The 16,608-nt window shown below is 35.1% G+C and overlaps 1 protein-coding gene across 9 annotated transcripts in view; it reads right to left on the minus strand.

The window, feature by feature from the left end:
* The window catches only part of LOC138106446 (diacylglycerol kinase beta), a 425,706-nt gene that overhangs the window by 226,052 nt on the left and 183,046 nt on the right, over positions 1–16,608 (minus strand). For all 9 annotated transcript variants that reach the window (XM_069007051.1, XM_069007050.1, XM_069007054.1 and 6 more), the window contains 4 exons: positions 9,242–9,359; positions 6,418–6,506; positions 6,221–6,337; positions 2,095–2,193 (listed from right to left, as the gene is read on the minus strand). In XM_069007051.1, the coding sequence (XP_068863152.1) occupies positions 2,095–2,193; positions 6,221–6,337; positions 6,418–6,506; positions 9,242–9,359 (423 nt within the window). The remainder of the gene's footprint in view (positions 1–2,094; positions 2,194–6,220; positions 6,338–6,417; positions 6,507–9,241; positions 9,360–16,608) is intronic.

Below are 16,608 nucleotides of genomic sequence, written 5' to 3' on the forward strand. Positions count from 1 at the left end.
GAAGAAGATACATTCTCTGGCACCTCAAAATACTCAAGGATAAGCCTGGTACAGCAAGCATTATGCTTATCTGCTTTATTTACCTTCCATGTATACACTGCATTGCAAGAATATTAATGCTCAGCTGATCTCTGAAGCTAAATGTGTGACCTGGGCAAAGGACCCTTCCACTGTCAGATTTGTAGGTCTGATAACAGACACACTTCCTATTGCATGGTTAGACAGTTTGGACAAGGATCTAGTCACTGGTTTTGCTGTCATTATTGAGAATGCTGGTCTCACATACACTGAAGTATTATGTTTCTCAAAAGGAATCCCCATAACAGGAAACAGGAGACACTAATTAAAAAATTACTAACACAAATTATATGCACACTATAACCAATCAGTTTTAGAAGAAATTACTATTAGCTAATTCAGTGAGGTAGTATCTGTAACATAATTAAACTCAGGATTTTAATGCATTTTTGGAAGAAACTACTAGATGAACAAATGTACTACAAAATTATAAAGTCCCCATTAAATCACAGTATTTTCCATTCCTAACAATATAAATTGAGCTGAAATACATGTCTTGTGTTGCATTGTCAGTAACATGATTCCAACACAGGAAAACATATTTACTTCTGCTTAGGTCTTGAAAATTTGGAGATAAAACAAACCTATTCAAGGGTGATTTGACTCTAGAGTGGTTTTACATATCCTCTAAACAACTTAACTAAACTCCAACTGTGGAATAAAAATCTTAATTCCCCTATTCCTCTTCCTCTCCTGAAAAGAAAATGTAGTTACGCCAATATAATTGAAGATAAAATTTCATGCTGAGGTTTCATTCCGTTTATACCAATGGCAAATGATAAATAACATTAAAATGAAAACAATAGCCCAATAACAGAATCATAGTTTCCAGATGCAGACTTTTAAAGTATGACCTCAAATCCTGAAAATTAAATAAGGTAATACAGAATATAATCATCCAACAAACTTAAAATAGTATTTTATAACTATTAATCAGAACTTGTCCAGATAATACCAAAATACCATAGAGACAAGTTAGAAAGCCACTCTTGCGACTTAAAAAATACCTAAAATATTTCATAAATATTTAAGGCAGGTTTCCATTGGATTATTTCATTGAGAGCCATGGAATAATCCCAGTTTACACAAGAAGAGGGCCAAAGCCTAGCATCTGTTCCTTAGCAGATTTATAAACAAATGGACGAAAGGATTCATTACAAAACAAGTAATTTACAATAGGGATGAATATTATTCCAAATGATCAGCAACTGGTTTAAGATTAGGATGTATATTTTCTTTTTTGCCTCCCCTCAATAAATTACGCTTTCTTAAGTTCAAGCATTTCTTACACTTATTATGAAATATGTTTAAAGAGGACCTCTCATCTGTTCTCTTATGAATATGATGATGCTATGACTTTCATCAGCATAAAATATCCAATTTAATATGTGAATACGTAAGTTAATTCTAAAGCTCCTTTCTAATGATAAAATGGTCAGCTCTTTTCTATGCAACCTACACATAGCATGCATTTTTATTTTCATTGAATTGAGTTATTGTTTTTGTGGACAGAGAAATTTACTGTCCACGACTGCAGAATAAAATATACCATAATGTTGATGCATAGCTTACTGCAAGACCAGTGTCATCATTCTAGGTAACCTCCGGCTTAGATCAGAGACCTCAGCATTGCAGATATACAATATGCATCCCAAGCAAAAACTGCCCATAAGAATAACTTCATTATTCTGGGAAGTTGGATCTATAAAAGATGTAAAATGTAGAAGTGTCCTGCCTATACAGTTTCTGGTAAGTACAGTCTGAATAAGTGATAAAACCTGAGTCAGCTTCAGTTATAATATGCCCTACAGAAAGTTCATTCTCACATGAAGGAAAATGCAATACCCAGAGGGTAAAACACTTATGCCTATAAACCCATCATCCAGGGTTACACATTGTGTTTAAGGCTCACATAGCCCTGTGAATTTAACAAATACCTGGCAGTCAGTCCCAGCAGTGTTTTAATGCTGCATATGATAGAGGATTACATCTGAAATTAACATACAGACAACTCACCAATACTACTGGGCAGATTGATGTGGGTGGTAAAATATGGTCCTTCAAAGGTCCACAGTCACATTCAGGTTTCAGATGTGAAGCACACTTGTTATGCAACTACATGAAAACAGAAAATTAAGATTCAACTTAGACATTTTACTATTACAGCATAAGGAAATGGGCATCCTAGAATGGAGTGAATTTCATTAAATTAATGATTACCAAAGTACTGGAAGGAAAATGAAACACACTACAGTGGAAAGCAGATTTATATTGAAGTGAAGAATGATGGATTAAAGTAGGGGAAATTGTATGTGTGGATCAGCACACAAAATAAGAACATTGCACAGCAGTACAGTAACACCAGCATACTGTTAATAGTGACCAAAAGCTTCATTTCAGAAGAGAGCTTCTTGCACTGAGCCAGGAACTTCTGTTCTACTACTAGTGAGTAATTCAAGGCAGCTTTTGGCACTACTGGTGTGACTCTGTTTCCTTCCTGAAACTGATACTATAGATTTAAATATAACAGAAGAATACAGGAATATCCTACATTAAGCTTCATTACGTAAATTTTGGTCTTGATTGAATCAGTGTTCAGCCTTCCACTGAGTGCTGAGGAACCAGAATTACTCTCCTTTTTCTAATTTATGCTTAGAATTCATCCAGTTTTCTTGAAAGCAATGACTAGTTCTACTCTGAAAACATGAAAAGAATATCCTCAAGTCTGCTGACTGGAAGAGCAGTGGTTGACTTCCGTTTTGTTACAGAGGTTGAATGGACAAATGTGTATATAACGGGAACATAAAATGGCAACAACTAGTGATAAATGATGAAATATTTCACATTAGCAATCAAGAGTTCTTGTTCATAATTTAGAATTTAATTCAAATGTCTCTAAATATTCAGCCATGCAGTACAAAGGCACAGTTGCATGTTTGGATCACGCAAAGCATTCACATTTAATTGGTATACTTCACAGTATCATTAGAGATAGTCAGAATAAAATAAACTTAATATCGTGAAATTTTGTGAAGTTTATTTCTCTGGACTCAATGATGTTAAAGGTCTTTTCCAACTTAAATTATTCTGCATTTTCATCTCTGCATTGATTCAATAAAATGCATTAAGGTGTTCAGATAGTATCCACTTCCCATAGAGATGGATATTTTTTAAAATAATATTTATATTTACAGTAAAAAAAAATCAGGCTAATAAATATGAGGAGTTGTGAGGTAAAAATCTTACAAACATAAAATTTAACTAGTATAACAGGTAGCATACAGAATTAGTCCATCAGGTTCAAAAGCTGTTACAAAATCTGTAGTTCAGGGTCTGCACCTGTAAATTACAAGTTTTTCAATGACTGACTCATTTTCTCTTAAATGGTTTAACTCATATGAACTCTATTAAAATTACAATAAAAATGTACCAATTGCTGATGTATATAAACTTTACTGGTAATATGGTCTTCATAAAATTATCTGGTACAGTTAATTTTGACATGACATTTCTGAATTTTGAACTGAATGGCACCTAATATTAGCCTTGTCCATATTCATTTATACTGCAAAGTTACCTTTTTAGGCAGTTACTTAGCAACAGAAAATAAAAGTCTAACGAGTTTCAATTTACTCTGAGTATTAAAGCCTTATTGTGAGGGTATTTTGGTAGCCCTGTAATCTAAATCATTTGTCATGCTAATTCTCTGCCTCAGTGGTAAGGCTACTTGTACCATAATTAATGCACACCAGGCCATGTTACATCAAATAAAAGTATCTTCACACATTCAGTGGTAATTAGCAGCTTTGCAACTCAGTGGCATGCAAACTTATCTATGAAAAAATAGCTTAATCTTCTTATTAGTCTCTGCTGATCTCTGACAACAGAATTGGCACATAGCAAATAACAAAAAAGGTAGAAGAAATGTAGCTTCGATGAAAACAACACTTTGACACAAAGATATAAAATAATATGCATCCCTCTCAAAAAAAAAAGTATTTTGGCAGGTTTTAAATACATTTCCCAAAAACTCTGTTATCCTAAACCTATTTCTGGTAGAATATTACCTCCCTCACAAACCTGTAAAGCAGGAAAAAGTGTATATGCTGGAGAGAAAAGGAGGGAAAGAAAATTTTCATGACCATGGTAGAGAGCTATGAAATTCATATGGAAGAGGGATCATGGATTTGGCTGACAAGCCAGTATAACAAGCCTCCTTAGTGAAAAACACCTCTAAATTTTGGGACTTGAGTCAGTTATTTGACATCAGAAGTGACCCTATTAAGTTGTAAGGACAGATATTTAAAATGCCTCCAAATCAGTGCTTCGATTGTAAGCCGTAAATGTGTGGTACAAGGAGTTGAAAAATGCCTGAAGGATGTGATGATAATTATATAACTTCAGAACATCCATTCAAAAATCTGTTAGAAATTTAAAACACTTTTTTTCTGTAATAAAGGTGCTACTATTAGAAAATGAAGTTATTGCAACAGAATGTATCGAATACATAGAATTGCAAGTGAATAGGAGTTTGAAAAATAATTTGCAGTATTAAAAAATACTCATTCTTCATTTATGTGTCTAATTTACATCTGAAGCGATAAAAAGAATTAAAAATATTATTAAATTTATTTGAAAATAAAAAATTACTTTTTAAAAAAATCTTTAAATTACTGATGGAAATAAATTGAAAAATTGTAAACCTTAGTGCCAACATTTTCAATTTCAGCTCTCAAAAAACACACACCCATTTCTAATTGGAATCTTGACAGCTATTTAGGCATTTAAATAAGCACACAAGCACCCAAGATATTTTCAAAAGAATTTAGCCTTTTTCTTTAGAGTGACTTCAATTATAAATAATTCCTCAGTACTTCTTTGGTGAATAACAATTCTTATGAAAATCCTCTGAATCTTGATGTACAACTTCAAGGAGTAAAAGACCTTTACAAATCTGGTCCAGCTTCACATGAAATAATGGGAAAATAATTTCTACTGAGGAAAGACAGAATTTGCAACTTCCTTTGACTTTAAAAGTCAATATATATTACAAAATATATATTTCTTGAATGATATACACATATTATACAGATGTAAACACTTCTATATCTACAGCAAAACACCCTTATCTATCTTGCTAAACACATATAGCCATTGCCTAAGTTTAATTATCTGCATGCAAAACATTTTGGATTGGGTGTTTCACTCTTTACATAAATTATCCAAATTTTGACAGCAATCTGGACTACATATTTGCTTTCTTCTAAAATATTGTTTTTTAAGTAATCATAACAGCTTATCACTGAAAGTATCCTGGATCTATTTTCTTTGATGATGTTTCATATTTTGCATTCTTGTGTTAAGAAAATATTTCATAAAACATCCAAATTTGTATGTCTAAAACAAACATTCACTAATGCCTCAGTCTCATATTATTATTTAAAGCACTGAACAAACAACTGCTGTTCCGTAACAATAGTAATAATGATATCAGCAAAACCAGCAAATACAGGAGAAGAAGGCTGAAATCTCTCCCCATTTAGATTTAAATCCTGCCCTGGCTAGAAACAGAAATACTGGCATTGCTCCTTCTAGCATGAAGATCCCACTTATAAGGGCAGTGTTCCTTGAATGTCATTAGTTCCAGTTACTGGTTCCTGCTGAATAAGGAGTGCACAAAAGTTGTATATATTTGACTTGGTGCACAGATTAGTAGATTATCAACTTGTCTCTGCTATTATTCCCAGACGTTGAAATCACTGTATCCTACCAGATGTCCTCAATTTCATTTGCCTGTCAGTACATGGCCAATTAGACCAAGTGTCACAGTGACCTTGATTTTTCCTGGTACTGAAAACTCTTCCGTAATCTTTCTGTAGTGTAGATTGGGAATTCCACTCTTTAGTGGCACACATTGTTTTCATATGGATATTGTCATGAAGCAAAATTTACCTTTAAGCATATTTGCTTGCCACAAGTAAGAAGTCCTAAGAATATTCTGCATATACCATTCCTTAAATACACACTAATCATTGCTGATGACCAAATGAATGACACATTCCAGATTACGAGGCTATAGAATGGCATTCCATGATTTTTATCTCTCTAACCTGCGTGAAAGGTGTTACTGTAGTATACTCACTGTAATCTGACACCAAACACAGTGAAGTCCAGTCAAGCCTTGGTAACACTTTATAGTTTTGTGACACTTATCACATTTTGTTGGACAGTTTCCTTCTACCCAGAAATGGTGCATTACCTGCAAAAGAAAAATGTGGATATACATAGAGTTACTAAATTAACTGGTACATGGCAAAGTTAATGCTACCCCAAACTTACATCAGTATTCTTTTTAGACTTCACATATGTTTTGATGCAAGATGCAGGAGCTCTTGAGACACAGCGTTCATGGACTGTATACTTGCAAACTGAAAAAAAGACACATTATTAGATGTTGAGGCAATGGTGTTTCTGCCTACATTTCTATGAAACAAATAACATTACCAGCATGTCATCTCTAAATAATCAATCCAATCAGTCAATGAAAACTCAAACTAGACTGCTTTTTCCATGGAGTACAAAAGGCCAATTAGAACAGGAAATATTATGCAAGTGAGAAATCTAAGAATGCACTATCATTGCATAACAGGAAATGCTTAATTAAATCAGACCTCACTAAATTTTTTCACAATAACTCCCAAATGACAAAAATCTTAAAGACAAATTGGTGACTGCCGAATGGTTTGGTGTCATTTGCTAGTAGGAAGAAATATATATTTTACAAACTATAGGCAGGAGAGCAGCTGGCAAGCACAAAAATAAAAGCCAATGAATTTATGCTGTTCCTCCCATTGATTTATAAATCTGAAATGGCTGATTAGTCCATTTTTCAATAGGAATTGTTTTCATGCATTCCATGTAATCACCATAACTTTAACTCTTGTTTTACAAAATACCAACTCCTGAGAAGCTTTATTTTCCACTAAGCCTTCCAGCACCAGTTTTAGGTAACTACTGTTGCTGACCAGGTCTGTAAAGATCATGCTAGCTGCATTTGGAAAACATACAAATGTCAGGGTACAATGCAAAGCTCTCCTGACTTCAATGATACAATTGTGCCAAGATGAGGAAATAATGCTACAGCTTATGCCTGCATTCAAAAGAGTCAACTATTAAAAACTGAGAATGAATTTCTCCCGGCATGGTATATGTCTCAGGCTTTTGACCTCGAGAGCAATTAAGCACAAAGTACTTCTAAACACCTTGCTTGCACCTATTACACAAACCCAGTGGGAGGCGCAGCCATTAATCAGACAAACTGCAGGGAGTAACATTGTTGATTGGACCATGGAGGGATGGTGAGGACCCCTGTGGTTCCCCCTTTTTTTTTTCCTCCCACACAATCTAAAATGCAAATAATGAAATCTATAGCAATGCTTTGAAAATATACTGGAGAAAAAGCTTAGCTAAACAAGGAAATAGTGAAATAGTTTTGCAAGTAGACTCATGCTTCTTGCTGCATGAAGTAACTGAAAGGAACATGTTCTTCAGATACTCTGAGACCATCGTTATCACAAAATAAATGCCAAGCACGATAACAAATACATTCTCAAAAGATACACTGCAGCAGAAAAAAAATACAGCTCCTGCAAGGCTGGTCTTTTTGGGACAGTTTACGTAACCGGCCTACCCATTTCTGATAACTACTAAAGAAGGTGATCTACGTCACTTGCTCAATAGAACTCTCTTTCCAACATATATGGGTCTTATTTCTTCACAATAACAGTCTGACAAAAAAGAATCTTAAAGAATGTAACATTTCGAGATCTAATAGTCAAATCAGTATTTTATATATATATTTCAGTTACTGTCATCAGCATTTATTAATCTCAAGTTATGCAATTTCAATTTGTTTGAATTTAATAAATGTATTTTTTCCATTTCATAGTATAGTGAATGAAATTATATGACATGAAAATGCATACAAGTATTTACATACGAATTATATTTTAGAGGGGTCTGTGGCCCCCAGAGGACAGAAATGGTCAATTCAAAACTCTGATTCATTCAGACTAACCTCAAATTAAATCAATAGAACTGTACAGGCAGAAAGGTCTTCATCAGCTGTGAGGGGCTATCTTTCATACCAAAAATGGTGAAAGTCAGTTACATTAAGAAACTGATTATTTTACCAAAAAAGAAAAATGGAGGGTGACTCGGTACCATCATGACAAGAAGACAGTTGTGTACTAAAGATACCATTAAACTAATGGAGCAGGGCATAACATGAACCAGTCACTGGAACCATCTACAAGACATATTCAAATCAGAAAATAGGTCTTAAAAAAAAGAGATGATTAATCATTGGAACACACCACAAGAGAAAGATATGGATCGTCCATTTCTGGAAACTTTCAAATGGAGACGAGGTATCTTTCAGCAAGCCTTGATTTCTTAGGAGACATGTTATGAGGTGGTCAAACAGATTATCACAGAAAATACATAGATCCAGCTCAAGGAACTGAAAGGTAGTAACTGCATCTAATCGCCTAATGAAGGACAAATTAGATGCAGTAGCTTTTCTGCGTTCCTTTTCTTAAAATCTATGATCAGTTAATATATGGATTGAGATTTATGACTACAAAACAAGTAATTACAGAAAATTTCAGAACCATTACAGAAACTTGATTTCTGGGAAACAGGGATTTTCACCTTCACAATTAACAGTAATTCTGTGCAAAATTTGAATCAACAAACATGGGACTTACATGTTTGTCAAGCTGATACCTATTGTAAAATTATTAATAAAAACAATAGAGAAATAACAAAAGTAGAAAGTTAAAACTTAAGCTTGATACTTACTTACAGAAAATTTAAAAAAATAATAGTAAAGAAAAAAGGAGCAATAGACTTCAAAGGGAACTAACAGTGATAATCCTTAGAAAGAAGAAAACTCCGTCAAACAACATATTTCAAAGCCCAATATTCTGAAAAATTACAAGAAGAACCTTGGACACTCAAGCAGAGAAGAGAAGGAGGAGCTTCTACTGTGGTGGCAATGGTTTTGTAATAGGAAGCTACTAGATCTCTCTGTTACATGGCAAGAACAACATTTCTAGCAATAGACACGTAAGCAAATGGACACTGAAATACTTATACTCACAAGAACAGCAGAGACCTTGCTTGCCTACTCCGATTAGCATGTTCAAACAAAGATTACAGTAGGCAGGCTTGCTGAAGTGTTTCAATCTCCATACATGCTGCCCATCATCTTTCACATTCTGCACAGGACATAAGAGAAACAGATTTCACTTAATAAAATAAACAATGGAATATATAAGTGCCAATAAAAATTGGAGATTGACTCAAGAACATAAAAGACAAGCTGTTACTTCATTTAAGACTCTGCACCAGATCACAGCATAATCATTCTATATACACAGGCAATGGTATAATAGAAAAATTCTTCAGAAACTCATGGACATCCATATGTTTCAAAAACAACTCAGAAAAAGCCACCAGGCTGCTGTTGCCACAGCAATACAATGTATCTAGCGAGATATTAAATTCCGACTAATATTGAAAATACTTTTTTTCCTAGACTAATCCTAACAATAAAGGTGCTGCAGGTCAGAAGATAAAACTCCCTAAAACAAAGAATAGAAAGAGTTTTCTAAAACCACACAGATATTTTTAATGACTGCCAGAATTAAGTACATACATCAACATATGTGAAACAGGAAAACTAACCACACCACAATAACTATTCCAAAAAACTAGATGAAGCTAATGCAATATCACTTGATTAAAAAAAAAAAAAAAAATCTTTTACCCAATATAACATCCAATGGAACACAGGCAGTTAAGGTCCATCACCTGCAAATGGGCTGCTTCCTGCTGTATCGCTGAAACTCTGTAGTCTTGGTCATGTCATTGCCAAAAAGAAATTGCCACATAGCTAAAGGAAGTCACACCCAGCTCTGTTTCTCAGAAAACACGTCAACAGCTGGTTCTTATCCAGTTTCTGATTTCTCACATCAAAATACTATTACCTGGCATCATGCACACACAATATTCCAGGCTAAAATTTCAATAATATGATGGTTTTCACTGATGAGAATAGTCAATGTAAGTTGGTGAGCATAAGTTTTAATAAAAACTTAGTTTTGTTCTATATTAGCATATACTGTATGAGTTACGTCCTTAAAAATCAGTATTGCTCTGTTCTAGGAGTTAGAAGTTAATAGAAGTCAAATATGATGAAGACGTCGTCATCCTTGTGGGCAAAAACAAACATCCTTACGCAAAAGCAGCACTCTGAGAAATTAAGAATGTTTGGCTCAAAGCTGAGTCTAAGCTGGGACACAACTTTGAATATTTCCTACAAGTTACCTAGAAACAAAAAGAACTGAAGCCAGTTAAAATATTATTTTTTTTTTCTCCAGTGAGGTATCAGGATCAGAGTATAAATAATAGCTCCCCCAATCTTATCAGCAGGAGTTCAAATGCCATCTCTGACAGCTGGGCAATGTCAGGGTCCCCTTTCTGCAGAAAAAGCACAGCAGATGCCTAATGTGGGATTCTCACTGGCAAAGAGTGTGGAAGTTTTCCAATTTCCCCTGAAGAAGCAGAAATAGATTCTGCAGCTGTGAAGCACTAGAAGCCTGTCAAGCTCCTTCATGACTGGCAGCTGAAGAGGATGTATTTCATTAAACACAGCTCTCTAACTTCTATTTTTCTTCCCATCTTACTACCATATTCCACACGTTTTTAAAGAATTGTTAAACTACAATATAGTATGTGAATTTCAAGACTTCTGAAAGAAGCAATTATTCACTAGACAACAAAGACCATGGAAACCCTTCTGAGAAAAACCAGCAAACGTAGTATACTTCAATTTTAACATCACTCAGGTCATCAACAGATACAGTCATAAACCATAAGCACTTAAAAATGTGAGCTGACCAGCCTTCCTCAGCAAAATAGTTGCTGTTTATGAAAATTAACAGAAATGCATAATTATGCATAAAATTGCCCCTCTTCCATATTAATTTTGTGTTACTTTTTCATTTTATTTTTAAAGAATGACCATTACATGTGAATATGTCGCTTCTTATTTGAACAGAACATATGGTCTAACTTAGCTGGCATTTTCCTTATCAGAAAAACAAACAAGTCTTGATGTGGGTGTTCTGCCAATTAAAACACTTAGCTGTGTTACAGACTGCAACTGATGCAAATCCATTACATAAACACAATGCACTTTTGGAAAAGAGCAAATTAAATTTTTGCTCTTGTGCACTGCCAAAAATAAGCAATAAAGTGCTGCATATGATTATGCATGCATATAACTTTTTAAAACACTGCCAAGAGAAAAAAAAATACATAATATGAAACAAAGCCACCTCAATGCCAGTCTTTAAGTATGAATAAAATCCACAATTCTGACACATCAGTGCATTTACCGACATTAACTCATTTTGCTTCCATATCCCGAGAAAGAGTTTAAAAACAAATAGACATTAAGAAGATCTCAAAGCAGGGCAGGTACAGTAAAAATCTCTTCCTCACTTCATTATACACATCACTGAAAATCAAGCCTCCATATGTCATACACAGACTTTAAAACATAATGACAATAGTAACATTTGTTTTGTTAACAACGGTTCTCTTAACTTGTGGTCCTGACCCTGCTACCATGGATTTGATTGCCAAAACTACCTGACCTTAAAAAGCAAGTCAACGATAAAAGAGACAACCTTAGAATTAGTGGGAAATTTTATGCTATCAGAGACTTTAGCTACACATCCCCAATCTGCTTTAATATTAACTTATGTCAGCTTTTCAGATATTTGTGTATAAAGGTAGACAAAGAGATCTTCAAGATTTTGAGACTTAAAAAAGGTAATGAAATCACTGATAAATTTTGATCCCAGCAAACATGCCCTCTTCCAATAACTACGGAGTGTCTAAAATACCAGAATGTTCAGTTTTTTCTATCAGAAGAGTCAATAAAGAGCGTCCAAGTGAGAAGGATGTTACGGAGTAGTCGTTATTCTTCTACTGATTACTTTTGTTTCCACTTATTTTAAAATATTTACTTGACTTATACAAGAGAATTTTATTACTGATTTTTAGGTATTGTTCAGTCAGTGGGAAGGTGAGAAGAGTTTCCATTAAACTATGCAGCATCTCCTTTTAAAACAAATACAGTTACACTCTATATATACTCCTTTGGTTTGCTCTCAGCAAAGAATTCATATCATGTTTTGTTTAGTTCAATTTCCTTTGGGAAGAAAGGGTTTTAAGTCTGTTCTTGGTCAAGTGGAGAGGGAGTAACCTGACTCACGGGACATACTATTTGGGAGGGCTCCTCACTTCTAATTTCGGAGAGATTTTGTGTGTATGTGTGTGTTTGAGAAAGCAAAACAAAACAAAAATCTTCTACAGCCTTCATCCATGCAGTCGTCCAGAAACAAAAAAAAAAGGACCACAAGAGAGAAAATTAAATAGTTTTTAAAAGCTTCATAAATAGCCACAGTATTAAGTTCCCCTGTCCAAAATCTGTAACCATCTGTCATCTGCAGAGACTTCGATGATGCAGAAACTAAACTGTAAATAATGGTAAATCTGTATACCTGCATGAAATACCATTTATTTAACACCTTATTCACAGAAGAGGTTAGTTACTCCTGACTTTTCCTGGGCTTTTTTCAACCTAGAGACAAAAGGAAAAGCGGGACTGCAGTAAGGAAAGGCGTTTGCGAACTTCCCGCAAGGAAGCGGGAGCCAGCCCAGCCCAGCGCAGGAGTCGGCGGCGCGGTCAGGGGAGGGACGAGCAGCGCTCCGGGAGCGGCTCCGGCCACCGCAGCCTCCCACAGCGGGGACACCGCGCCCTCTGCGGGCCGTGCCGACAAACCAGACCGCCCAAACAGCTCCTCTCATCCCTTACGGGAACCTGCTTCCAGCCGGGAGCGAGCCGGCACAAAGGCAATGAGCTACAGTTCAGAGGGCTCGAGTTTGCCTCCTGTTTGTATGGAAATAGCATATGGTGCACCGGAACTTCGGCCTTCTAGAAAACTCACCTGCCACACTTCAGAGAGGACTTGCAGAAATGTCACTCAGGACAACAAAAGGCCTGACGGCCCTTCTTCCTCTCTGAACAAAAGAAACAGAAGTCTATGAAACTGCCCAGGTGTTAAGCAGTCATTTCAAGCTTCAGCCTGAAGGGCTCACTCATGGTAGGACAGATCCCACTCCAGACTTGTAAATGCTTGCGAGTCTCTAGCTCGGTTCCTTTTTAACACACTCACAGCTCAAAAAGTATGGCAACAGTAATGTAATATACAACATGAGAAGCAGTATTCCCAAGCATGGACTCCCACTGAAACATTCCATGCCACATTTAATCAAAAGAGTTTCAAATGTTGCTTTTGAAATTACTTGAGTGCATTTGCATAATATTTGCTGCTTGAGGATCCAAAATAACATTTTAAGAGTATTTCCTTATGATTTCTTTAAATATAGTCACAGTTCAACACAAAATTTTGTTCCATCAAAATTTACCTTGACTTAAAAGGTGAACTGGGTTGAAAATTACAATTAGTGATTTAAAAGAAAGGCATATTGGCCTGATTTCAAATTATTGATGACTGAACTATTTACTGGTTTTCAACTTCTCTCTCACCCTAGGGCAGCTTTTCAGCAACTGTACAGTACCAGGTACAGTGCAACTGTGACATCTAGTGGCCAGTAGAGAGGAATAAAATACTTCCCTAAAATACAGGATTTCTTTAAACACTAGCATTTATCAGCTTCCAGTTTATACTTCCTTTTTGTGCAATCTCACTGACAGAGGTGATAGTAATAATTTGTGACAGGAAACGTGAGACCAAATATCTGGCATGCAATTATTTTAAAAGAGAAATCAAGTGCTTCTATCAAATCAAGGTGGAATAATATTGCACACCACCTACCAAAGAGCAGAGTACAATGCTTATGGCTCACAAAACCCATCATTAAGAGGCCTTTTTTCACAGATTACAAAAGAAATTTTAAGTGATGCTAGGAGAGTCAATGAGGTCACTCTCCACCTTCTCTTACAATGTTAATCTACTTAAATTAAGGCAGAAGCAAATAAAAAGGTCAGAAACTTCAAAGGTTTCTACTGTGCAGAAGTAGAATAAAAAGCCTAGTGGTCACTAATGTGCAATAGACCACTTCCCAAAGGAATCAGGAGTACTGCCAGGGATGTGTCTGTCCAATTTGTGTTTGGGTGGGAGACTAACTATTAGCTTAAGATGCAAAAATAAATATGGAAAGTTGGATGAGGACTGTGAAAACTCCAGACTGAAGTGTGACACTCAGCAAAAAAACTAACTCATATGTTTATTACTAAAACTTAGACCACACAAATAACAATTTCCTCTATAGTTAACATTTTCTTCTTCTTCATGAAATTCTCACTTTACATGAGAGAATTTCTACAAAAAAAAGATCCATGAAACTGGAACAACGAAACATGGCAGTAAGAATTACTTTGTCTTAACAAAGGTTTCAGTAGATGCCATATAGAACACATTTAGACACTGCTAATTAGAAAAAAGGGTAGTCACCCAATTACAAATGGATTACAATACATGTAATATATATATACAATATAATGTATACATGTATACATTTCCAAGATCTTTTCTTCTAAAACAAATTGCCTAATAGTATGTGTATCTATCTCAGAACCCCTATAGAAAAAGAACCAATTAATTCTTATTTAAATTCCTTATCTTGTACCCAAATTGTTTGTTTAGAACATCAACTGCTTTCAAAAGCACCAGCAAATCAAATACATGGTTTCTATCCTGGAACATTCTCAGAGATAAAACTCTGTATTTCTAAAGTCTACCTTCAAAACAACTCCAAAATCAAATCTTAGGAGGAAACAGAACATAAAACCCAGCAAGATAAAACAAACTGGATATTAAGGTTGATTTCCTAGGGAAATTAGACCTTTTTATGCTCTTTCTCCTATTATCTTCATGACTCCAAACTGTGCCAGCAACTTTTAAATTAGTTTAGTAAATCCAAATAAATTTGAAGGGCAGTAGAAATTTCATGAAAGTCTAGGAAAAAGGTATGGGGGGCAGGGGTGGGAGGGGATGCAGAGAGAGAGAGAGAGAGCGCGCAGAAGGGCAATCAGGCAGATTTCCTTGTTACTTCTTTGACTTGGTAACAGGTGGCTGGCAAATACTTGTAGTAACAGCCTAACACTCTTATCTCTTTCAGAAGGGGATTACTGATGAGGTCAGAGGGCAAAGGCCAGAAACCTGTGAGAGGTTAGGCTATCTCAACCCCAATGTTCATAAACACTGACTTGCTTATTCTTTTCTTTTTAAATAATATAGTTCCATACTTCACTTAAATGGTCCTTTTTTTTTGCAATTATTCTGACTAAATCATCTAATACACTATGTAATAAAAACTGAGAGTCTTTAAATGTAATATGGAACTTTTACATGATATCTGACCTTTCTGTATAGCTATTACAGGAAACTAAGGATTAAGTACAAACAATGTAGCTGAATTCTAAAAGTACTATGACAAATCTGCATCTGAAATAAATTATCATAGCTTCACTGATATTAGCATAACAAATTAGACCAGCTGAGAATCTTCTATCCTTCCTACAAGCTCTATAAACAGTTAAGTATATTACAGTGTTAATGGACCCCAGCCCAAAACAAATTAAACATTTCACTGGTATCATAATTTATTTAAATAAACTATAGTGACAATACTTTGTCATCATCATACTAGAAATGCTCTGAACTTGATCTCTTGGATTTAAAATTTTGTCATTGCCAACTTCAGCATAGAACCAACACTTAAAAGAAGAGACAGAATAGTTTGGTTGGTGGGTTCTTTGTGGGTTTTGTTTGGGGTTTTTTGTGGTTTTGCTTTAAGGTTTGGGGGGGGGTGGGAGGTGGTCTTGTTGTTGTTGTTTTTTTCCCTCTGATTTTCATCATATGAAGATTACTTGGACATGTCTAAGCAGCATAATCCAGTAGGTTATGCCCCTTATTTTCGCATACTAATCAGCTTGAGGAAAACCTTAAGATATCACAGCACTTTTTTATTTCATTAGTGAGTCCAAAAGATTCTTATCTTACTTTTCATTACCATAACTAAAAGGAGAGAGATAGACACCCAAAAAAGCAGAGACCTGGGAAGCTAGGTTTGCAAAATCTAACAACGGCATGCAAAAGAAATAACAGCATCCCACTAACGGTATTGATGCACTGGAATGAAGAGTTTGGATAATACATTAGATGCAGCAAAACCATCAAAATCATGCTATCAGTTTACTCTAAATAACAGACAGGCATTAGAGTTTTATCTTTATTGATTTCACTTTTCAATGATCTTCACAGGGATGTGTCCTAAAATACACTTTTATTCAAACTGTGTACAAATGGAAGGAGTACATTTTTGGTTGTTTAATGAAAAATATAAAAATTTTGTTTTTCTCTAAAT

This window comes from Aphelocoma coerulescens, chromosome 2, assembly GCF_041296385.1.
Source record: "Aphelocoma coerulescens isolate FSJ_1873_10779 chromosome 2, UR_Acoe_1.0, whole genome shotgun sequence".
Taxonomy (NCBI): Eukaryota; Metazoa; Chordata; class Aves; order Passeriformes; family Corvidae; genus Aphelocoma; species Aphelocoma coerulescens.